The 24906-nt window shown below is 39.1% G+C and overlaps 1 protein-coding gene and 1 long non-coding RNA gene across 2 annotated transcripts; one reads left to right on the forward strand and one right to left on the reverse strand.

The window, feature by feature from the left end:
* Positions 1-953: 953 nt before the first annotated feature.
* On the reverse strand, positions 954-3486 carry LOC118824066. The gene is made up of 3 exons (XR_005008569.1): positions 3270-3486; positions 2906-3008; positions 954-993 (listed from the first exon to the last, which is right to left on the reverse strand). It is a non-coding gene; the product is annotated as an uncharacterized LOC118824066 (long non-coding RNA).
* An 18-nt stretch (positions 3487-3504) lies between these two features.
* edaradd (EDAR-associated death domain) lies at positions 3505-21479 on the forward strand. Its single transcript, XM_036593979.1, is given in 7 exon segments — positions 3505-3843; positions 11825-11883; positions 12539-12581; positions 13923-13993; positions 18135-18186; positions 19963-20018; positions 20020-21479. Coding segments are annotated over 7 exon segments (666 nt in total). The 5' UTR covers positions 3505-3785; the 3' UTR covers positions 20347-21479.
* The last annotated feature ends 3427 nt before the right edge of the window (positions 21480-24906 follow it).

Genomic DNA, 24906 nt, shown 5'->3' on the forward strand with positions numbered 1-24906 from the left:
AGGGCTCCGTAGGATCTTGTTCCCACACCTTACTAAGTCGTGGCCTTGCATTATTTTTATTTATACAGGATGTCATCAGCAGGGCTCCGTAGGATCTTGTTCCCACACCTTACTAAGTCGTGGCCACACATTATTTTTATTTATACAGGATGTCACCAGCAGGGCTCCGTAGGATCTTGTTCCCACACCTTACTAAGTCGTGGCCACACATTATTTTTATTTATACAGGATGTCACCAGCAGGGCTCCGTAGGATCTTGTTCCCACACCTTACTAAGTCGTGGCCACACATTATTTTTATTTATACAGGATGTCACCAGCAGGGCTCCGTAGGATCTTGTTCCCACACCTTACTAAGTCATGGTCTTGCATTATTTTCATTTATACAGGATGTCACCAGCAGGGCTCCATAGGATCTTGTTCCCACACCTTACTAAGTCGTGGCCACACATTATTTTTATTTATACAGGATGTCACCAGCAGGGCTCCGTAGGATCTTGTTCCCACACCTTACTAAGTCGTGGCCACACATTATTTTTATTTATACAGGATGTCACCAGCAGGGCTCCGTAGGATCTTGTTCCCACACCTTACTAAGTCGTGGCCACACATTATTTTTATTTATACAGGATGTCACCAGCAGGGCTCCGTAGGATCTTGTTCCCACACCTTACTAAGTCGTGGCCACACATTATTTTTATTTATACAGGATGTCACCAGCAGGGCTCCGTAGGAACTTGTTCCCACACCTTACTAAATCGTGGCCACACATTATTTTTATTTATACAGGATGTCACCAGCAGGGCTCCGTAGGATCTTGTTCCCACACCTTACTAAGTCGTGGCCACACATTATTTTTATTTATACAGGATGTCACCAGCAGGGCTCCGTAGGATCTTGTTCCCACACATTACTAAGTCGTGCCCACGCATTATTTTTATTTATACAGGATGTCACCAGCAGGGCTCTCTTTTTCTCTTTTTCACTTTAAAATCTGTGTGAACATAAAGAACAAAAGACAAAATTTACTTTAGTTACTGAAGGTGGCTTGGCTGTAACACCGTGTTCAAAGCGGTGCTACGCTGCAGGCAGACGACGGTGATTAAAAGTAATATAAGGTTGGATTTTCTGATTTACACAAACAGCTCAATAACAAAAAAAACGTACTTACTGAAAACACTCTTTGGCACAGATCTCTTTGAAACACTGACGAACCGCTCTGAATTTTGGTGGGAGACCGTGGCTGGAATATGTGGTGATGTGGCCAGAAGCTCACGCTGCTTGACCTTTTTTAACAACGTCAATGGTCCATGCTAATTTGTGCCCCTGTGTTAGGTTGTTCCCCTAAGCTTAGCCAAGGAAGCTAAACCCTTACCTGTAAGTTTCTCCACAATTAGCCATTTCACACCAAACCACTCTGAAAGACTTTCGTTTAATCAGTGACTGAATTTGCAAAAGGTGCACTTATTTTATTCACCAGTACAACCATTTTACTGGCAATTGTAAAGGATGCCTGAAATGAGTCTGCCTTTGATACGGATGAGCTTCACAATGACGCCTTTAAAAAACGTATTCAGAACCGTCGGGTGTCCAAAAAACGCCAGAACCACTTTCATTCTGTCTGCTGAATGGACGTTCTCTGAACGTCAGATAAAGCCGTTTATAAGGACGTGTTTTGTGTGGTAGTGGACAGTAACTAAGTAAATGTAATTCATTTCTGTACTTAAGTAGTTTTTTGTGTATCTGTACTTTACTGAAGTTTTTCCATTTGGGTGACTTTTTCACTCCACTGCATTTCAAAGTCAAATATCTCACTTTTTACTCCACTACATTATGAGAAATCTGTCGTTCCTTTTGGTTTATGTGTGTATAAAAAATGTAATATGTCAAAACGAAAGAAGCGCAAAGCAAAAACACCAATCAGGGCACAGCGTCACTTTGTTTTGAGCTTGTTTTGACCTGTTGGTCATACCGACCCAGTGCAGCACACGGTTCAACATCAGTGCAGCAGTGTAAAATTTTGGGAGTGTCTATTCAACATAAATGATGAACTAACCTAACTTTGTATAAACAGACCACAATATAGAAATATGTACACATATGCAGTTGTGACTGACGGGTCTTTATTCTGAATTTATACAAACACATTTCATTTTATAGTAAATTAGTTTTTGCTAGTTTATGTTTATGAACAGAGACCTACAGATGCAGTTTAGTAAAGGAAACTCATTTGTGAATCTGAGTTTAAAGCAAGTTTTTATTAAACTTAAACTGTAACTAAGCTGTAAATAAATCTTAAACTGAAACTTTGCTTGTTTGTAAATAGTGATTTCAGAGCCACTCAGTTCTACCTGATGGAAACTGTTTGCCTTCAGTGTTTTGTGCTTATGATGATTTTAATAGACATCAGCGTCACTAATTAATGACATTCTATTAAAAGACTGGTTTACCAAGAGTGACACTGGAGTATTTTCACCTAAAATGAGTTAATGAAGCAGAGTCTTGTTACAAAAATGATAATAGGACATTAGAGCCATAATTAATCTTTAATACTTTTACTTTTGATACTTAAGTACATTTGAAGGTGAATACCTCTGTACTTTTACTCAAGTGGAGGTCTAAAGGGGTAAACTTCTACATTTACTGGAGTAATATTTTACCTTGGGTCTCTCTACTTTAACTCAAGTACATGGTTTGTGTACTTCGTCCACCACTGCCTTTGTGAGTAAATAAAATTACTATATTTGTGTTGCAGACATGGTGATTCCTATCACCACCACTGTAAAGAAATGCATCATTTCACATCACTCTGAATGACTGATTTATGCCGAAAGCTTCATCAACATTTTGTCTTGTCGGTGGGTTCGGGTGAATGTAGGCTCAGCAACTTGAGGCTGAACCCTTACCTGGAGGTTTTGTTGTAGGATGTGGGTTCGGAGTTAGTAAGGGTTTTTTTTGTCTTTCCCTCTTGTGCTCTTCACCGTCTGGTGTCCTTCCCTTCACTTCTACCTACGGGTAGATATGTCTGAGTCATAAGTGGTTATACGTCTTAAATAAGAAAAGAGATTATTCCTTCTTTATGTTTGGCAGAACTAACGATACTAGTTCCCCAGATCCAGATTAAGCCTACGCCTGGCCAACATGGGCTTTTCAGTGGTGAAACTGGTTTCCATCACTGTTTATTCAACCCCCAGGCCATGTCCGAGAAACTGACAACGACCAGACCATGCCCAGGAAACTGCCCGTGTTGGGCAGACCTGAAAGTCTTACCTATGTTACTATCACAAACCCAACGTGAGAATAAAGCGTACTTCGTCCACCACTGGTTTTGTGACTGCTCCACGACAAAGCTGAGGAGAAACAACTTCCCCTTTTTCAACGGCTGCTTTTTTTTCTCCTTCTTCTTCTTTTTGAGGTTCCCCGAAAGAAGAGAAAAAAGAGTGGTATCCGGCTGAAGTCCTCCCAGAGCGGAATTTTCTTTTTCTGACTTGTGAGGTAAGGTGAAGGCGTCCCCGGCTCTGAGGGGTGTAGCTACTTTTGAGGAGCCACCTTAGACACCTCAGAGGGAGAGGAGGGCAGCCAGGTCGCGGAGCTCACCGACTCCAGCTGTTAACGTTGTTTTAGAGAAGAGTAAAATGGAGAGAGGCAGGAAAGGAGCAGGTGCGCTGTGAAGGTTAGACTGGGTTTTTGTGTGTGTACGTGTGTGTGTGTGTGTGTTAGCTTCTGCTGCTATAGCGACGCTCGCGCTTCACTCTCCTTGTAACGGTCGCCTCTCACGCGCAGCCTATGTTCGACACGTTAATGGCGAACATGGCCAGTCTGAAGGCGCTCGACGAGCCGTTTGGTGAGTAACTTTTAGCCTGTTTTCAAACTAAATCACACCTTTTTCTCCTCCTTGACCTGCTTTCCTGATAAAGCGATACTTTTGTCCGCGTTTTGCTTTGTTCTCGCCTTTGTGTTTGGCTCTTAAAGGGGAATTCTACCGATTCCCAACATACCTGCGTATGTAATGTTAAGCATGATTAAGTGGGGAAGACGTAAACAGTCATTCGGAGTGGTTTGAGATTAAATGTTGTTGAGTTTTCAGAGTTGTGGTGACTTTGGATGAGTTGAATGCCTCTAAAAGCTCCTTCACTGGACGTTATTACATTCAAGGGCTACTGAAACGCCGCCTAATGTCTCTGAATATTGTTTAACGATGTTTTTTGACGTGTTTAATCCATTCATAGTGAAAAAGACCCTTGGGGTTAGAACCTGCTTCCCAACGAATTGGCTTAATGTTGACTGTTAGACACCACAGTGTCCTGCAGAACACCTTAAAGGGGAAATCCACCTTTTTAAAAAACAAATTCTGCATAATTCAGTGGTTGAGATGTACACAGTCATTCAGAGTGGGTTGGTGTGGTATGATTCATTGTAGAGACAATGGTGGCGATAGTAACGATGGGTCACCATGTCTACAGCACAAATATAACCAATTTATTTACCATCCAAAAGCACCAGCGAACCTTTCGCGTGTCTTCTGGGCACGTTGATGATGGTAAAATAGCCATAAATCTGAAAAAAATATGTTTTTGGGGGACTATTTTGCATCACCACCAGGAATGGGTTAAAGTTAATGTATTAAAATACATTTTAAGCCAAAACTTTATCACAAAGCTGTCATAAAACATCTGTCTTACTGTTTCATGCTATAACTTTCTGTGAGGGAGCTTTTGAAGACATGAAACTCCTCAGACGTCTGGTTCCCATCACCACCACTGTGAACAGTTCTGTCTCTGTTTCTGTAACGGAGCATTCCACTTTAAGCCACTCTGAATGACTTTATTGACATCTCAACCATGTAATAATGCAGAATTTTTCAAAGTTCCCTTTTAGCCTTTAGAAAACTATGAAATGCATTTAGAATTAATCACAGGTCAACTGCTAACGGGATCTTTTGCATTGTTATATCATCCCACCAGGAAAATCCAGAACATCATAACTAACCATTAGACATGTATAAAAGCACCTGGAACCGACCTTAAATGGTTCAGAGTTTTTTTTTGTTTTTCAGTAGGGATGCAGTGGTTTTTCAGTAGGGATGCAGTGGTTTTTCAGTAGGGGTGCAGTGGTTTTTCAGTAGGGATGCAGTGGTTTTTCAGTAGGGGTGCAGTGGTTTTTCAGTAGGGGTGCGCTGGTAGGCAAGATAGTATCCAGGGAAAATGTTTTTATTTTTTCAGATTTACCACTATTTTACCATTATCAGCAATACATATGTAACTCAGAAGACGTGTAGGTTTACTGGTGGTTTTGGATAGTAAATAAAATGTCTATATTTGTGTTGTAGACATGGTGACCCCTGGTTCCTATCACCACCACTGTAAAGAAATGCACCATTTCACATCACTTGAAATTTTGTCTTGTCGGTGGGTTCGGGTGAATTTAGGCTCAGCAACTTGAGGCTGAACCCTTACCTGGTGGTTTTGTTGTAGGATGTGGGTTTGGAGTTGGTAAGGGTTTTTTTTTTTTATTCTTTCCCTTTGTGCTCTTCACCGTCTGGTGTCCTTCCCTTCACTTCTACTTACGGGTAGATATGTCTGAGTCATAAGTGGTTATACGTCTTAAGTAAGAAAAGAGATTATTCCTTCTTTATGTTGGGCAGAACTGAAGATACTGTCTGTTTGGGCTGGTTCCCCAGATCCAGACTGGGCCTATGCCTGGCCAACATGGTCTTTTTAGTGGTGAAACTCCTTTGCCATTGCTGTTTATTCAACAACCAGGCCATGCCCAGGAAACTGCCCATGTTGAGCAGACCTGGAAGTCTTACCTATATTAGTATCACAAACCCAAAGTGAGAATAAATTGTATCTGGAGAAACACTACAAGCAACCAAAGAATGCTTTATTTTTTTGGGTAACTTACAAGTTTTTGCATTCATTTTTGCATGAAAGGACATAAAGACGTGTTTTAGACCGTTTATATTGGAGTGTTACTTTTTTCTCTGAGCTCTAAATGGGTGTATATGGGTGGCCAGGGAAGAAAAGTGGGCCTAATCTGAGTGGAAGGGCAGCCCTGCAGCCATATATTATGATGTGGTTTATATTTCATCTCTTCAAGTTCGTCCAGGGCAAGCAGCGACACGCTGTCTGCATTCCCTTTGCTAAGCAGAAACAATGACGAGCTGAGTCTACATGCTGATGCACAGGACAGCAGACCTATCACTGCACTAAAGCCTTTCTTTAGAAAACTAAGTGCTCCCACTTCTTCAGAAAAGAGTGCAATAGTACAGTCCAGCTGCATGTATCTGATCTGTTTTGCCAAATTTCTTCTGAACGTACATCCTGAGTCTTGCACTGTCTTTCCTGTTTCAGTGGTTTAGGCTGCAGGTAGTCTTGAGGTTTTCATTTGCTTTCTAGAGCTTCATTTCTCAGGGTTTGAGAAACACAGGCTTACAATAAGTTCAACCACGACCACTCTCTCATCACACTGTGACGCTCTGATGTACCTTTGTGTCCGGGAACTCTCCACAAATGTAGTTGTTTCATGCTAGTTCTGCTCGAAGTTAGGAACAATTGAGAGTGCTTTCAGGGAAGCACTTTCAAATGTTTTATGTCGCACACACTCAGAGCCTTCAGCTCGTGGAATTTATGACTTACATGATTTTTCAGTATTTTTTGTGCGTTGGTTCGGAAACAATACTGTTCTTGCATTTATTAGTCTCAGTTTCGTTTTCCAGGTCACTGCATGACAAAAGATTTTAATTCTAAGCAGCAGTCAAAAAAAACCTTTTTTAAGAGATACTGAAAAAGATTTGTTACTGGCAGCCAAACACCGACGTTAATTATGACATCCAGTAAGCAGATGTCATCTGGACATTCAATGAATTGGCCTTATCATTCAAAAATAGCATTTTTTGATACCATTACTGTCTGGACCACAGCTAATCACCACCACCTCTAAAGGTGTCTACAACCATCAAGTAAAGAAACAGTACTTAGTGCAGCCCTATAAAGGTGTTATTAACAAACATGAAATAAATAATTATTACTCACTGCTGTCCTCTAAAGTTGTTATAAACAAACATCAAATAAATAAATATATTACACAGCATTGTCCTATAAAGGTGTGATTAACAAATATCAAATAAATAAACATTATTTACCACTGTCTTCTAGAGATGTTATTAACAAACATCAAATAAATAAATATATTACACAGTGCTGTGCAATAAAGGTGTTATTAACAAACATCAATTAAATAAACATTGTTCACCGCTGACCTATAAAGGTGTTACTAACAAACATCAATTAAATAAACATTACTCACCGCCACCCTACAAAGGTTTTATAAACGAATATAAAATAAACAAACATGACTCGCTGCTGCCCTATAAAGGTGTTATTATCAAACATCAAATAAACATTACTCACCGCCACCCTCTAAAGGTGTTATTAACAAACATCAAATAAATTAACATTACTCACTGCCGCCATCTAAAAGTGTTATAAACAAACATCAAATAAACAAACATTACTCACCGCTGCCCTCTTTAAAGTGTTACAAACATCAAAAAAACAAACATTACTCAGTGCTGCCCTCTTTAAAGTGTTACAAACATCAAATAAACAAACATTACTCACCGCCGCCCTCTTTAAAGTGTTGCAAACATCAAAAAAACAAACATTACTCAGTGCTGCCCTCTAAAGGTGTTATTAACAAACATCAAATAAATAAACATTACTCACCGCCGCCCTCTTTAAAGTGTTACAAACATCAAAAAAACAAACATTACTCACCGCTGCTATCTAAGGGTGTTATAGCACCAGTAAGAAATGAGAACTTTTTGCAAAACCCATAATGTGTCTCAATAAATGATTTTATTTGCATGTATTTGCCCCAACCCAATGGACAAAAGTGCACCCAATTCACATTTTTTTGAGGAGTTTGCTTCTGAAAGCTAACAACTGTGAAACATAATTGCAATCAGTCCAAACAAGCACCATCAGGCAATGCTGTAATAATTGTGACAGGTGTAGTTTGCACCATAAAAGTATTCAGTTCTGATGGCTCTAATCGTAAGACAACAGCAAAGACAACGTTCAGCTATGACACTGTCTGGCGGTAAGTGAAGTGGAATAGATTACTCTCAGAGCCAGCAAAAGAGCTGTAGGTGGACTTCCTGTGACCATTTCTCTTCATAAAGACGACCTTTTCAGTTGGTTGAAAATAATCACATTGTGAAGTGGTGAGACATTTACCAGCTTTTACCCTAAATGGGCAGCTCAATCAAGATGTTAGTGTGCTCACAGCATCACTGACTATTGTGCCAAGGTTCAGCCACAAGAGCTCGGCCTGTTCTCTTTCACATCTTCCAGTTATGGGTACAGTCACAATTACATCATTTCTCCAAACGGTTATTGTGATTCTTTGTAGAACGCTTTCTCCAAAAAGCAATATAGCAACCAGTAATAGTGTCAGAACTCAAACTGTTACTGCGATCTATGAGAAATGTTCGTAACTTGATTCTGAGAAAACATTCATAAAAAAGGCATGTCCTGTTGCACCATGACTCTTAGCAGTGATAGTGGTGAAGGGTTTGAAAAAATGCTGTGGTGCAGATCACGTGCATTGAAGGAAGCTTGCATCTACTGCTGACAGTCTGGTGCAGTAAGACACTTAAAAAGAATGGAAATTGTTTGAAGTGCAGTGGCACTTTACAGTGGTTGGTACTGAGAGTGGTGGGTACTGATTGTTATCACTAAGCAAGAATGCTTGACAAGACCCAAAGTACAGAATTACCACGTTACCGTTAAATCGAAGTCAGATTTTAGCAACATGTTAAATATCTGAGTGCAGTGTCTAAAAGATGTTCTACTGTGGGCACCTGCGGCTGGGAAGTTGAGCAGATCAAGTCTGACAGGTGTGGTCCATAATTGATTGTTGGCGATCAGCTTAAAGAGTAACTACACCCTAAGACTGAAACATGAACACATCTTTCCAAACTGTAATAAATATAATTCTTATCATGGTCAGTTCCGCTCTTGCGGTGCTCCTCTGGCGCGGATGACATGTCTTGGTGCTGAAGTACCATAACACGTCACAGTATGCAAATCGGTCAACCAATGTTCATGCCCCCTGATGACGCCCTACGCGTGCTGTGCTCATAAACACGAAAGCGTAGGAGCCCAGACCAAGGAGATAACCACACTCATGCTCTGAGCTAAATACGCCCAGCACCACCTCACAAAGTTGTTATGATTAGCAGATTTATTGATAACGTTCAACGTAAGATTCGGTAACCTGATGGACCGATTAAGTGAGTCTCCAAAAAGCTGCTGGTAAGTGCCATGAGCAGCTTGCAGAATGTAAGGATTTAGGGACAAACCCTGGATGACAGTCACTTTATTCATTGGGAATCCAGTGCGTTTAAGAAGTCAGGACTCGGGTAATATCAATGGGTAATGATCAGCTGCCCCACTACATTGCTTGAGTCACCAAAGCTCTGGGTTATCCAGCTCCGGTCATGCAGGGCTTTTGTCCAACACAGCTGAAAATGGGTTCATGTGTCCTTCAGAAAGCTTGTGCTTGCCCTCAGAGTCCAAGATTGGTTGGCACTCTAAAGTCAGCATTATGCTTCAATAATGTTGAAAAAAACACCTCAATCGAAAGCAAAACAAGATGCGGCAGTTCGAGTTTGTACGGTGTAGTATGTGCTACTTACAAAACAGAACTTCTAATAACTTCATCACTTGTTCTGATGTCCCCTCACTGTGATTCGTCCTATTCAAGGCCTCATTCATTCTCCCCTGACTGTGATTTGGTCCACTGCACTATGCAGGTATGCAGGCTATTAGCGGTGATAAGACATACATTGAGTTCTTTTTGTTTTGCTGAACAAAGTCAGGGATGAAAGTCAGGGATTGCTGTTGAGGGAGTGGACATCAATACTGAGATATGTAAAAAACAGCCATGTCTGTTTGGGTTAGCCTTTTTCCTCTCTCAGTCAGCTGCATCAGATGAAGCAGTGGTTTCAGGGCCTTGCCCTCACACTTTTACAAGCTGAGAATCTGCGGCTTAACATCTTCTACAGATAGTGTGAGTGGCACAATATTTACCAAATTCTAGCAATGTCAGTCGGTTGTAAACAGAAGCATAAGGGATACGGACATGAAACAACATTTAGCACCGATTTTGTTTGGCTCAGAGCAGCTGCTGCGTGATTATGTGTCTGTGCTGTAGATTCATTTATATATTGTTAAGTGCTTTTTTACTCTTCTGCACAAAATCTTTTAAATGTTGCATTAGAAATATTACAAAAAATGTGTTTACTTAAGCATTTAAAACAGCTTAATTAAATATATATAAATATATATTCACATACTTCATATCAAATGTAAGCTCCCTGGACAGAAAGTCACCTTGTGTGTTTAAGGTGGTAGTAACTTCAGGCTCCTGCAGATGGCGTTGCACAAGGATGATTGGGCTATAAATACCTGTGGGGTGTGCGATGGGATTCATAGATTGAGAAGAGGTGGTACAGTGCAGTGAATGTCTCGTTCGATGTGTGGAAAATGGGTTGCAAAGCAGATGTTAACGATTGGCAAAAAGGGGTGATTGCATTTGGGCGTGTCAAAGGGCACAATGTGAAGGAAGTAGCTGAATTTGCAAGTGTATCAAAGCGTACTGTCCTACGGGTCTTCCAGGAATGGGTCTTCCAGGTCTTCTCTGCTTCCCTGCAGAGTGTTTTTTCAGAAATTGGTTGTGAGTTGACCTCTAGAAGCAATTCTTGCCTGGAAGCAAAGCAATTTATATTCATAAGCTCCTCAGACAAAAAACTTAGTCACCACCTTAAACACGCAAGGTGACTATTTTTTTGTCCTGGGAGCTTATATTGTTGCTGTCAAGCAAAAACCTTTCGTCTCTGGTTTTGTTCTGTTTTTCTTTTTTTTTTTGCATAATTTGAAAAGTCCAGTCGCCCTTTGTCAAGTGTTAAAATTTCATGAAGAACTGACTAATAAAAATTAATTACTTAGGAAAAATCTTGCTATATTAGCTTCCACAAGTCAAGAAAAAAATTTCCTTCTCCTGTAAAGTTTTGGATACACAAGGCTTTTTTTCCGACAGTGAAGAATACTGGATATATACTGATATATACAGAGACCATCAGAAATTTTAGTTGTACCGTGATATACATTTTTGGCCATGCCCCCTACTACCAGTTCCGTTTTTTTTCCTGCGCTATGCAAAAGATGGTGGCCTCCTTGAAAATCACAATTTTGCATATCATTCATTTCCTTAAATCCTTAACGCCCAGCTTTCACAGTTGATCTTCACAAGAAGGCTGTTTTAGTCATCGTGGTCATAGACGTAGTGTGTTGCGGGGGGAGGGGGTGGATTTGGTTGTTAAATGTGGCTTGGAGAGACAAACACACTTGTGTAACCGAAATATAACTCCTCTCAACCACCTCCTGAAGGTTTCATTCTGCTTTAAATGCATCTTAGGTGCATTTACGCCTGTGTTTTTATGTGGATGATCCCTGTTTATAATCCTAATAGAAAAAAAACATGAAAAGACGAAGTGTAAGCAGGATTTGAGACACCGGGTGAGAATTGGTGACTTTCATCAGGCAGACATCCAAAAAGAAGAAAAAAGAATACCGCGAACTTGTACTAGAAAACCCCCCACTTTCCCACTTCAGCTGTACTACAGGTCCTGGAAATCGATGTTGCATGACAGGATAGTCGAGTTAAATCGAAACACATGATGCCACGGCCAGTTCCTGTTTTGCGTTGTGGTGGGTGTCACACTGCCGCTGTATTCACAAATGCTGTGTTTTTAACAGGGAGAATCACCTCTGAACCGGTTGAGGATACTGATCCCAGCAGCTTCATTACAGATATGGTAAGCTGTTTTCTATCACTAGCAAAATGCAGTAGTTGCGAAACAGAAACGATCACAGTGTAGTTGTGGGAATCGTGGCTAATTTGAAAGTAGGCCAAGTCTGCTGCTAAGCACTTCAGTTAAATCTGCACTTGACTATCCTACTTATCTGAAACAAATCATATGAAAAAGATGACTGAACAAGGTTGTGTTGGACTTTAAAGTTTTGCCAAATGTTTGTTGGCTTTGCTTTTCTCAGCTGCACAAGCTTTAAAGCACTTGAGGGGTACAAATAGAGCCATTTTCAGTTTATGTAGGCCTGTTTATAAAAAAAGTCTTGATGATTTAATAGAAAATGGAGGCACAAGGTTTTCTTTGTGCATGCCGACGGTGCTTTGGAACGGAGATGCACTGTCAGTAGATGTGTTTCAGCTTGTCCTCAGCTCATTAGCCCACACAGTCTGAAAGAGTTTTTTTTTCCCTCAGTGCATTTCAAGCTTCTTATCTGTTCAAATATGTCTCTACTTGGAAAAAAAAGAGGGATAAAAGAAATATTGTCTTAGTGTCAGGTAGCTTTGTGTGTGCGTGAGCGCACATGTGTGCGTGCCCTTTGTGTAACGTCTTTGTATGATAAATGAAGGTGTGACGGTTTGCTTTTTTTTTTTCTTTCTCTTAGTCTCTGAAGTCAAACTACCCTGTCCAAGTCACTGATCCACAAGGTATTGGATGCTTTTGAAACTTTTTTTTCCACTTTGCTCTCCCGTACACCAGTCAGTACCGTGCAAAATCAGAGACCGTTCGCTTGTTTAATTTCCAGCCACTGAATACAAGTTAGCGTATATATCTGAGGAGATCAGATATAAGATAATCCACTTGCTCAAGCAAGAGGAAATGAAAAACTTGGTAGACACCAAAACTGTCCCTGTCAGATAAACAGCACTTACAGCTTTCATCTTTGAGAGAGAGGAGAAAATCAAGCTGCTTCAGATCTGAAAACATCCACAGGTGTTTCTGTCCATCCTTCCACTGTGAGAAGACGACTCAGCACTGTGAGTTAAGGATGTGTAGCTGTCAAGAAGCTCTTAAAGAGAAAAAGAAAGGAGCAGAAAAGAACAAAACTAGAGGACTGACCACCGCAGAGTCCAGACCTCAACATCACTGAATTTGCTTGGGATTGCTTGGATTGTGCGAAACAGAAAAGGCAACCAGCTCCACTCTGAACTTTGGAGATATGGAAAAGTATCTCTGCAGATTCCTTTGAAAAACTGAAAGCAAGTCTCACAAAAGCTGTTGTAAAGACAAAAAAAGAAAAATTCAACGAATTCAATCATTGAGGCTTGTGTAATTTTCTGTGTTTCTCTTGAATGATTTCTTCTTAATGGCAATTCTGACTGGAAATTAAATGAACTGAAATGGTTGTTTGGTTTAAATGCTGCTTTGAACTTGAAGAATGTGTCAGACTAGCTTTTCCGACATAGATAGCGCTGTTGTCGGAAGAAAACCTGGTATCTCTATTTTTTGTCATTTTTTAGTTTTTTGACATTGAAAATGCTTCTGGTTCTTTACACTGTGTGTAAATTTCATGATGAATGGACTAAAAGAAATGACCCAACATGACTTGGAATACATTCTGGTTCCATTGACTTCCATTAAAAGTAAAGTAGGTTTTTTCTTCTCCTGTAAAGTTACTTTTTTGGAGATACGAGGTTTTCTTCCGACAGCAGCGACATACAAACATTAACTTTACCGAACCTAATGAACCACTAAGTGTATCTTTTATTAAACACCTATTCTTAAGGCCGCCTCCCACGTGTGAAAAATCCTGATCAGCCATTCTCTGTGCTGTAAACACCAACTACTGTGTGAAAACAATTACAGAAATAAAGGGCCAGCAAACGTCCTGTTTACAGCGTTTCCTAGACAAAGTTGTCAGCTTAATTGCAAAATATCTGTCAATCAGAACTGGTGCGCCCACAGTGGAACTATGAGCCAACGCACATATCCATGAAGTGCGTGTTTTTTTTTGTGCATGATGTAATTCTTTGATCTTGTTAACACAGATAACGTGACTCTGCAGCTCAGTTCGGTGCCCCCTGGATACCTCACACCCCCCATGGATCGAATACAACAGGTGAGACATTCTAAAATAAGAGCTAACCCTCTCAGAGACTAAAACGGAATACGTTCTACTACCCACAAGCCTCTTAGGCGTAGCATAGGGCTGCACGATGTGGACAGATTTAGAACATTGTAATTACATTGAGATTATACTGCTGCATGTTGCGTTTGCAGTATATGTAAAACGCCAGCCAGTAGCCAGATTATCACAGTGCTTACAGCTTAATTAACATTTCTGAATTTTCCAATTCAGCCTCCTTTTTATCAGTACAAAACTCATCATGCAACGTGTTCTTTTGAGTCAGGGTTTTCTGAGTCATCGTGCACTGGTGAGGATAATTAAATTAAAAGGAATATCTTGTTTTAATGCCCACCTAGGCCAAGTTCCAGAACATAACCACTGGGGGTGCATCGGACATAAATGGGGGTGCACCCTTGGAATATGTGTGGCTATTCAAAAATAGAATGATGACTGTGATGATGGTGTGCTCTTGACTAACAACACTACACAGGCCTGGAAATACTGGACGGCCATTAGCCTCATGGTATTCGTCTCGCAAGTCTCTAAGAAACAGGATATATTTTGATGCGTTGAACACTATTTTTATAACTATCATTTGCAAAGTTACATTTAATAAAAACATCAACTACACTCTTAAAAAAGATGCTTTCTCAGGGATTCTTTAGTTAAAAGCACTGGTTCTGTTTATTTCACGCTTAAATGGTTCTTTGCATGCTGAACTGGTTCTCCAGATCGATGGACAGTTGTGTTTTATGGTTCTACGTAGCAACAGACAGGGTTCTGCTGTAGTTACGATGTTAAGCTTGTAGCCCTTTTTGGTGCTATTTAGAACCATTTTCAAAAAGGTTCTAAAACATCACATTTCCATCAATCTGAAGAACCATTTTACTATGCAAAGAGCCATTTAATCATGAAATGTTATATAAGCAACTCATGGTTCTTAAAAGAACCATTGGCTTTACTAAAGAACCCTTGAAGAACCTTCTTTTTTGAGCATGTAGCTTGACTTTAGCATCTCTGTGTATAACATTAATAATAATAGGTACAGATTTCAGTGAGTAAATCAGGTTACCTTATTTAAACAGTGCCATTCTATAGTATTCTTATAATGATAGCAGTGACGTTCAAGGTACTATGCTACACAAAGGACATCCAGTCAGAGCCAGTTTAAGGCTTGGTGGGTAATTAATTTCATATTTCTGATATGGACTGTTTACTGATATGTCATGAATGAATTCATGAAGACAGATCTAGCCAGCTCTTCAGCTCAATCTTAAGAACAGACTGCTATTAGCGTAGTAGCATATCTGTTAGACTCTATAATGATTTTCTGCGTGGTAAAAATGTCCACTAAAATGTCTACTGTTACTCAAAATCACATGCAGAGTCAATTAAAATGTTATACTCCCAAGCATTTATGTTTGAGAGTGTTAAAATATGAGCAAAAACAACTTTCTCTCCACTTCGGAGCTGGCTGACGTTAACTTCGAACTCTCTACAAAGTGATAATTCACACAAATGTCTACAGAACCGTGTAGAATCGAGCAAAATGTATTTTCTCTTGAATAATAAAAAAGCGAGTGTAAAAATAAGAGCAGAAACAGCTCATTGTGTAGCTGCTGGCATTGTAGCTTCTAAGTTACATAGTAACTTACAAATTGATCATTCTAAAAATAGCAATCGAAACATTGAAATATTACTCCAGGTTATATTCTGGTGCATGTATCGGTCATCTTCTAGTGCTTAGTGACTGTATCCGCACCTTGAACAGTTAAATTAGCTCAATAAGGCTGCTTATACAGCAAGATAAAGGAAGAAATCCAGCTAAAGTCAGGCGCAGGTTGAGCTCAAGTTGAAGCACTCAGTGCTGTTTTATTTCACGTGTTGATCATCGTTGATCATCGTTGTTTTAAGACCAATGAAGGCGTTTCTGCTTTCTTCCGGTATTTGTTAGCTCTATATTGATAGCATTGGGAGGGTATGAGGGCAACATTTAATGGTGTACTTGTGCACGTGTTTCAACAGTTGTGGTCAGTCACTCGGTCAGTGAGTCAGTGACTCAGTAAGGGACGTTGACTCTCTTAGGCTGAAATGATACAATAGAAAAGTCCATGAATTTACTGAAATATCACATGCTTTTATAGCAAAAAGGTATCAGAGGGCTCGTTTTAGCGGTGTTTGGCATGAATAATACAATGTATGTTTATAAAACATTTTTATTTATTTATATTGCAGCTTTCACACGTTAAAAAAAGGAGCTCAAAGTGCTTTACAATACGACGTAAATTCAACAGAGGAAGAAGAGGAAAAAGATAATCAAATAATAAATAGCAGGAAAGAGATGTATTAATAATTACAATTAAAAAGCACAAGATGAAATATAAAGAAAAAAGAAAAAAGAATACAGTAAAAATGCAACTAACAAAATGCAACTAACAAAATAAAAGAAATAGTAATATTCCTGTAAAAACCAAGCAAACATTTAAAAAAAACTATTTAAACGCTAAAGTAGAGAAAGATGTTTTAGCTGTTTTTTAAAGACATTGACAGAAGGAGACTTACAGATGTTTATTGGTAATGTGTTCCAGATCTAAAAAAACATTGTTGTAATAATATGATATGGTTCCACTTTAGGATTTAAATACTGTTTGTTCAAAAAATGGTGCATGTCCATGTCCAGTATGCCCAGGACAGAGAATGGTAACTGCATCACAATACAGCTTTACAGTGATCTTATAAATGTTTCAGGCTTTATCAGATGTATAAGTGCTTTGCAGATTAATTAGTCTTCATACTGCACTACCTAAGCACTACCTAAACGCTCAGGTGGCTTCCAGTTCACATTGACTTCAGCCCAACATTCATTACGCCATGTTTAAAACAAATACAAAATGAGTTACACCGTAAGTTGACTGTTTTTAAGGAGCATAAGGTCCCATATGTTACTTAATACAACCGTTCACCTGTGTGTTTTTAAATATAAGCTAATGAGCACAGCTCTGCCCATCCAAGTCACATTAGCATGTGCAGTTTGATCTGCCTAGAGACAGAATATAATGTCAGCACAGTGTTAGCCTATTTAAATGAATTGAAAGTATTGAAAGTTAAAGTACTGAGTCATTTACCATGTTGTAGTGTTGGGAAAACACTGAACTTTCAGTACATTGTGCAGTACTAAAAAATTGGCTTCCAGTCTTCAGCTGTTGTCGATAACACATAAACTTTATGCACACGGATATCGTCGCTGTCCAATGAAAAACATCTAATTTTGCAATTTTTACTTTGCTGCATCATTTGAGCTCAGCTGCCCTTCACATTGTGCGAAAATTTCATGATGATTGGACCAATAGAAATGCTTAGAATAAAACCTCTTTCCATTACCTTCTACTGGAAGTAAAGAAAGTTTGTGCCCTCTCCTCTAAAGTTACTAATTTGGAGAAACTTGTTTTTCTTTGGACAGTGACAAAATGTAACTCAGCATGATTAACCTGGTTCTTTATATCTGACATATATGTCAAAAGCTACTGGCACATTCTTAGCACATTGACAAGCTGCAGAGCCAGCTGGTAGTCCCACAGCTGCTATTCAGAAGTCATTGTAGTAGTTAAAGTGGTCAACTTCAGTTGTTCACCCGTTTATAAGGATTGCGTACAATCTTGACCGATTTAATGAATAATTTGCGTTCTTGTTACGCTTTGAGCTGCTCACCCTCACATGACTTGAGTGATCGTACGTCACATACTAATTTCCTGCAGGAAGTTTATACTTAGACATGCCAAAACCACAATCGGTGGATGTTATTTCTCACAAGTGGGTGTGTGAGTGTATCTGCATGTGTAGGTGGCCTCTCTCTTGTTAGTAATTTCCTTCAAATCTTTTCCTTTTGACCTGAGAAGGTGGGGGACAGATTTGTGCATCTGTACATCTGTCAGGTTCAGAGTAATTAAATAGTAATTTACAGTGTAGTCATGTGTGTAGCATTGTGACATCATATAACATGTATGTACATGTTCATATATATGTATATATATATATATATATATATATATATATATATATATATAAGGTATGTCTTTTTTTTCTTGTGATGTTTGACAACACATGAAACTAACATTTTCCATTTGTTTACCAGCCAGTTGAAAATGATGCAAGTGAATTTATCTGTCCAGGATCCATTACTCCAGGTACATGTAACATTCATTTTAAACTTTTATTATATATATATGTATATATAAATAAAAATAGAATGCAATGATATGCAAATCATGTAAACCATATTTTTAAAGGAAAATACTACACAGACAACATATCGAATGTTAAAACTGAAAAATTTTATTGTTTTTTGAAAAATATATGCCCATTTTGAATTTTATGCCAACCACATGTTCCAAAAAACATCCTCTGTGTTTCATCACCTCTTCGTTCCTCTTCTATTTGCACATTTTGTTTTTATTTGCATTTTGCAAAGCGTCCCAACTTTTTTTGGAAATGGTGTTGTATATATATTTACAGTACTGTGCAAAAGTCAGCCTTCATTTATTTAATTTGCAAAATGGCCATAAGTACAGCTCTCATTTTCTCATTCAGCACCACACACACATACACACATTTATATAAAAAACAACCAAAATAATTACACAGAAGCCTCAACAACTAAATGTAATATAACATTTTTCATTATTTAGTGTGTCCAATCTGCCTTTATTACAGCTTCCACTTTTTTCAGGACACTCACTTTTCAGTTTTTCAAAGAAATCCGCAGGGAGATTTTTCCCCACTTCCAAAGTTCAGTCTTAGAAGTTGGTTGAATTTACTGCTTCACGTGATTCAAGTGATCCCGAACACCTTCAGTAATGTTGAGGTCTGGGCTCTGGGGTGGCCGTTACCAGCAGCTTTTTTGTTTGATTTGCACATTTTTGTCATTTTCTCAGCTTCTCACGGTGGAAAGATGGACAGAAACACCTGTTTTTTTATAGATCTGAAGCAGCTTTATTTTCTCCTCTCTCTTAAAGATGAAAGCATGAAGTGCTGTTTATCTGATGGGGGCAGTTTTGGTGGTCTGTGCGGTTGTTAGTAGTCGCATTTTAAATCATTTCTGGAAAATCTTTTTCTCTTCTTCGCTTTCGCTTTGCCCTCCTTCATGCAAGTGAAGTGCCTTATATCTAATCTCATCAGAACTGATGTGCTGGAAACTATTCATTTATACTTGATGGCCATTCTTACTGGAAATTAAGTAAATGAAGGGTGGTCAGATTTTTTTCTATGCATTATATTCACAAGTCTTTGATGAAAAGATTTTTCTGTCAGTTGCTATTTGAGGATGATTACAATAATTAGCATACCGCTTTGAATATTATAGGAAAAAATGATGTGTGTAAATGTATGTGATGTAGCTAATGTAGCTTGTATACTCATAAAAACCATATGATTCATTCTTTCATGCAGCAAAAGTTGGCACAGTTAATCAATGACTTAATCAATGACTTAATCGCTGATTTCTAAGTGAAGATAAGTCAACATCCCCTACAGAACACACTTCGCATTTTAATGCACAATTACTGTTTATTTGCTGAATTGAAAATATTGGAGAACAAAAAAATGTTAAACTCAGCAAATAAATAGAATTTTGCTCTGAGCTTGGCAGGTTTAAATTTGTTCCGTCAAACTTTTGCACTTGGCTATACATCGATCAGGCATAACATTATGACCACTTCCTGTTTCTACACTCATTGTCCATTTTATCAGCTCCACTTACTATATAGGTGCACTTTGTAGTTCTACAGTTACAGTAAATACAATTACCACTGAGTGGATCAGACACAGCAGTGCTGCTGGAGTTTTTAACACCTCAGTGTCACTGCTGGACTGAGAATAGTCCACCAACCAAAAATATCCAGCCAACAGCGTCCTTTCATTCTTGTTTCATCAGTCATTTCTTTCTTGTTTCATCTCCACTTCAGACTTCACCAAAGACCTCCTGTCCAGCTCCTGCGAGAAGTGTCTGTGCTCCATTCCTCCCCCCTAAAATCAGCGACCTACTGGACGACGAAGACCTTCTCTACTCTCTACGCCTGAAGCTGGACCCGACGCACTGCACTATCAAGAACTGGAAGAACTTTGCCAGCCGCTGGGGTATGAGCTACGACGAGCTAACGCTGCTGGAGCAGCGGACACACGGCTCCACGTACCACAGCCCCACGCAGGAATTCCTGCTCCGCTACAGCCAGAAACCCGTCACGGAGCTCACCAAACTCTGCCAGTTCTACCAGCGCATCGATGTACTGAGGCTGCTCCAGCAGTGGGTGGAGAATGACTGGCCTTCACGCTGGAGGAGGTCACATTAGCTGAGGTTCAACAAACGCGATGCCCGCACAGCTACTGAGAGAAGGACATATGGACATATGACTCTCTGTGACTACTGATGGCAGGAGGGAGGCGTATCAGGAACAGAACACATTCTAGTCCAATATGCTTCGGTCTTCCTGGATTTTGGCCCTCACTTTTGAACTGACTGCTCGTATTACATGATCTGAGTTTATGTCTTTTCCAAAGCATCCGTGCTTTGGCTACACGTAGGAGGATGTTTTTAACGGAAGTGTCTTAAAAGAAGCATTCTGTGCAAACTCTTCAATAATTTAATCAATAAAATTGGAGTAATTTAACCAACATTACCCAGGCACCCATCCATCTGTGCCAGACAAGTGAATAGTTTACTTTGCAGTGAGAACATACAGGCTGCTGTCTAGTAGAAAGCCAGTTATGGTAACGAAAAATAGGTTAAGTCCTCAAATGACAATGGGTAAAATATATTTTCCTTTCTTTGCATCCTCCATTTTTTGCTGCTGAGGTCTGAGATTTACACCCATTTCACAAAAGAACGACAGTCACTTCCTTATTCCAGAGGTTTTTTTAAAAATCATGACCTTGAATCAAGTTTCTGGTCCTGGATTTTGCAGTTGCAGTCAGTTCGGTTAACTACCAGTAATTACAAAATACAGGACCAGAAACTGGATTATAGTCTGGATTTGAAGGCCTATGCTGTAATGTGTTGGCTAAAATCCTCTAAACCTCATATTAACTGTGCAAAGAGGCTTCAGATACTAACCTCCCACTTAGCACTTGAAGGGGAAAGAGCTTTAGGTTATTTTCCACTTGGACACGTCACACAACCGACCATAATAAAGGTGACATTTAATAGCTTTATCTCATTTGTGTTATGAGAGTGTCATGTGACCGAAAATGATTGTCAAGACCAAGGCCGTCTGTAACACAAACATGTTTTTCAGTGTTTATTTGGAGGCTTAAAGGAGGCATTACTGAAGACCGTGTTTGAGCTATATACGAGTGTCCACTCAGTAACATTTCTTACAGTGTTTCAGTCGCTGTTCTGAACATATCATGATCAGTCAGAAGTTTAAGCTCTTCTCTTGCAATTTTTTCATAATGAATTGTGTATTTTAAAACAATGAGGGTCTAACTGGCACCAGACAGGAAAGTGTGTTCTACAAATAATAGTACATGACAGGGCTGCAAACATTAAAAATCTCAGTGATTTTAGAGATTTTTGACTTAATTTACTGAAACCTAGATTTGGAAGAAAATACAAACAGTATTTCCAGTTGAGTGAACTGCTAGAACATCATATTCCTTATCAGGACTGTGTGGGCGATTCAGCGCACAGTGATTGACGCTGTAGCCACTGCAACCTGTACAGACCCCCACAGCTGCCAGCTTTTTCCGTGTGTTAAGCTTTTATTTTCTGGCAGAGGTCTGAATTTGAATTTGTGTGAGATTTTAGATCATAAAGGCAACCAGCCAAAAAACTTAATTTACTTGCACACTCAGCTCAGTCACACTCAGCTGGGACAGTAGAGCAGTCGTTTCCAGTTCCACTGGTAGCCGGTCAAGGTCAACTAAAAGGTCTTTGGTTTGCGTGGGTGGAGCTGTGGAAAGAAGCATCAGCTGAAAAGCCTGTCCTAATTTTGATTGGTCAGAAGGATCACTTGCCAAGTGCCTTCTTTCAACGTTGTCCCACCCAACCGAGGAAACATAAATGACTAACATTGTTCTTGTCAGTGATACTTTTATTCATGATTCTAAAGCTAAAAGCATGAACAGATAGACAAAATAAGTTGACAGCCCCTTGAAATTAGACAGCCAAGTTTAAAGGCTGAAAAAATGAAATCTCTGAACAATTTGAACTGTACTATGTTCTCCTGAACTGATTATTGTTATATTGTATGACAGAATATGGAGTTATTACCCAACTTCATTCAGTGAAGCACTTAATATTTCCAGGAATCTTTATGCCTATTCTTGGCCTGTCTTGAGGATTCTGTATTCCAGTTACTTTAGTTCAGGTGTAAGCCTGACATTTAGTGGGAACTGCCGGTGGAACTACTGCCTTGTTTTACTCGAGAGCCAGTTTTGAAGAAGCACTGAACTGCTGATGGAAAGGAAAGTTGGCTTTCGCTGGGGATGCCCAAAGTAGACATTGGAGATCCCCAGACTAATCCATCTTCTTTTGTTTTCAGACTGATTTTCAAATGTCATTTACCTTCGTAGTCATATTGTATGGTTGCAAGGACAAGACTGTGGAGTATGTGTACGTCACACAGTGGTTGTGAGTGGGTGTGAGGGGGTGTGTGTGTGCTGGATATCTCTTCTGTTATCCATATTCATAAATAAATTAGTTGATGATGTAAAGCAATGAGTTGTCATTTAAAAACAGACATTATTTGACTTACAAATCAAATCAAGAACAGATCAATGAGATACTGCGGTTACCTCTGATGAGTACATTCAATTATTCATGGACCTTTTATGAAATTGAGCTTAGATGAATATACTAAATAAACCACAGTGAGTGATATTTTGAGTTTAAACAAATGGGTAAGCTGCATATTTTTATTTTTGCTCTGTGTTTTGTAACAAAATGCTAATACATAATGCTTAACAAGGTTAGAGAACACTTGTTTAGGGATCCTGGACCACTCCTCCATGCAACATTTACAGTTCCTTGATATTCTTGGGTCTTTGCTTGTGGACTGTCCTATTTTAAACACACCACAACTTGTCCATGAGGGTTCAGATCTTGAGACTAGCATCTGGAGTTTTGAGATCTGTGTTGATTTCAGCTTCAAGTGCCTTCGCTTTTGGAGTAGATACACCAAATTTGGGTTTTTTGAAAGTGAGCAAGTTTTATCTTGCAGGCGCCATCGCAAAACGTTGGTTCTGTGTTCCAGCAACCATTTTTGTCTGGATTTTGATGTGTGTTTGGGGTCATTATCTTGCTGAAAGGTCCACACATGGCCAAGTGTCAGCATTCTGGCAGAGACGGATTTTAAAATCTCCAGGAATTTAATTGAATTTCTAATGCCATTGATTTTTTACAAGAGTTCCTGGACCACTTGCAGCAAAACAACTACGGACTACTCATTTTTTAATATCCGTTTCCTAATCCATGTCCACAGCTCTTTGGCCTTATGCTAAAAGATGACAAAAGGATTTTACATGCAACCTCATATTTATATGAAAGTGTAACAGGAAGTCATTATAGACAACAATAGAGTTCCTACAGGAGCGAAAAAAAGATTTTTTTTTCCTCGAAGATGCAAATTTTCTTAAAAATATTCTTTAGGGATGCCAATCAGTTTGCTCCATATGTTTTTGGAAAGAATACATTAAATAACAACACTCTTGGAATGATTTGATGTAGATGAATGGTAAGCAATTGCTCCGAACATTTTTGAAGAACATTTGATCATAATTTGTGTTGTTTCTTTGTAAGATTGTTCAGCCCAGTTCTTTTTGAGGGGTACTAATAGCTCTGGAGCTGACTGTACATAATGAATTAGTGCATTCGAGTTTCAAGTGTGGATTTTTACCATTTTCCCCCCAATTTAGGTATGTTCACCTCCTCCTATTATCTAGGTGTATGCCTCCAAGGTGAGGGCCTGTACGTGCATCACTGGGCAGCTAAACACGCTAGGAGGAGAACACTGATTGCCAAGTGTGTGATGAGGAGAAGGGGGACCATCCCACCCACCCAAAGAGAGCAAGGCCAATTATGCTCCCTTGGAATCCCGGCTACACATGGCTGTGGCATCACCGGGGATCAAACTTGTGATGCCCCAACCACAGGACCAACGCTTAGATGGGTGCACCCTGCATCACGCCAATAATAATAACAATCCTGTTAAGTGTGAAAAAATGGAAAAGGTCTCCAACTGCTGCATAAAAAATGACGTTTATTAGAAAAAATATATAGCAGTGTTTATGGAAATTTTATACAGTTATAGAATATTTGGTCAAAGACTTGAAACAGAGACTTTTTTATAGTGTAATTAATTGGGCATCATAGTTTTCCATTAGCAACAATACTGATGAATACATGGAAGGAACATATAAATTTATAAAAACATTATATATTAGACATAGACAGTGCACAGACAAAAGAGATATTCAAAATGAAAGGTACGTTTCCTTCATATTATTAATCTGGTAAAAATATTATGCTGTGATTGCCATAAACTTTGACACAAACCTGATAGAATGTTTTACAGACTTTTTACAAAATAATTACAGGTTGCAGAATGCTATCCCACTTCTTTAAACTCCACCCAAGAGCGTTCACAATTTTGTTTATTTTTATTTTTCTATATAATTTATCTAATCGAATTCTCTAAAAGTAGACAGTGTGACATGAACAGAAGCATTGTCTTAAATTACATCACACTGTCGTCAATGTCAATAATATCTTTTTCGTAGGTCTAGACTTTACAGAAAATCAGCCTTAATAATACATCAGACAGTAAAAAATGGTTTTGGAATTGCATCCTGTTGTTACATAAACTTAATCGTCGTCAGATTTGGTGGGCAAACCGAGCATGTTGTTAAGACTC

Source organism: Colossoma macropomum, unplaced genomic scaffold, assembly GCF_904425465.1.
Source record: "Colossoma macropomum unplaced genomic scaffold, Colossoma_macropomum, whole genome shotgun sequence".
Taxonomy (NCBI): domain Eukaryota; kingdom Metazoa; phylum Chordata; class Actinopteri; order Characiformes; family Serrasalmidae; genus Colossoma; species Colossoma macropomum.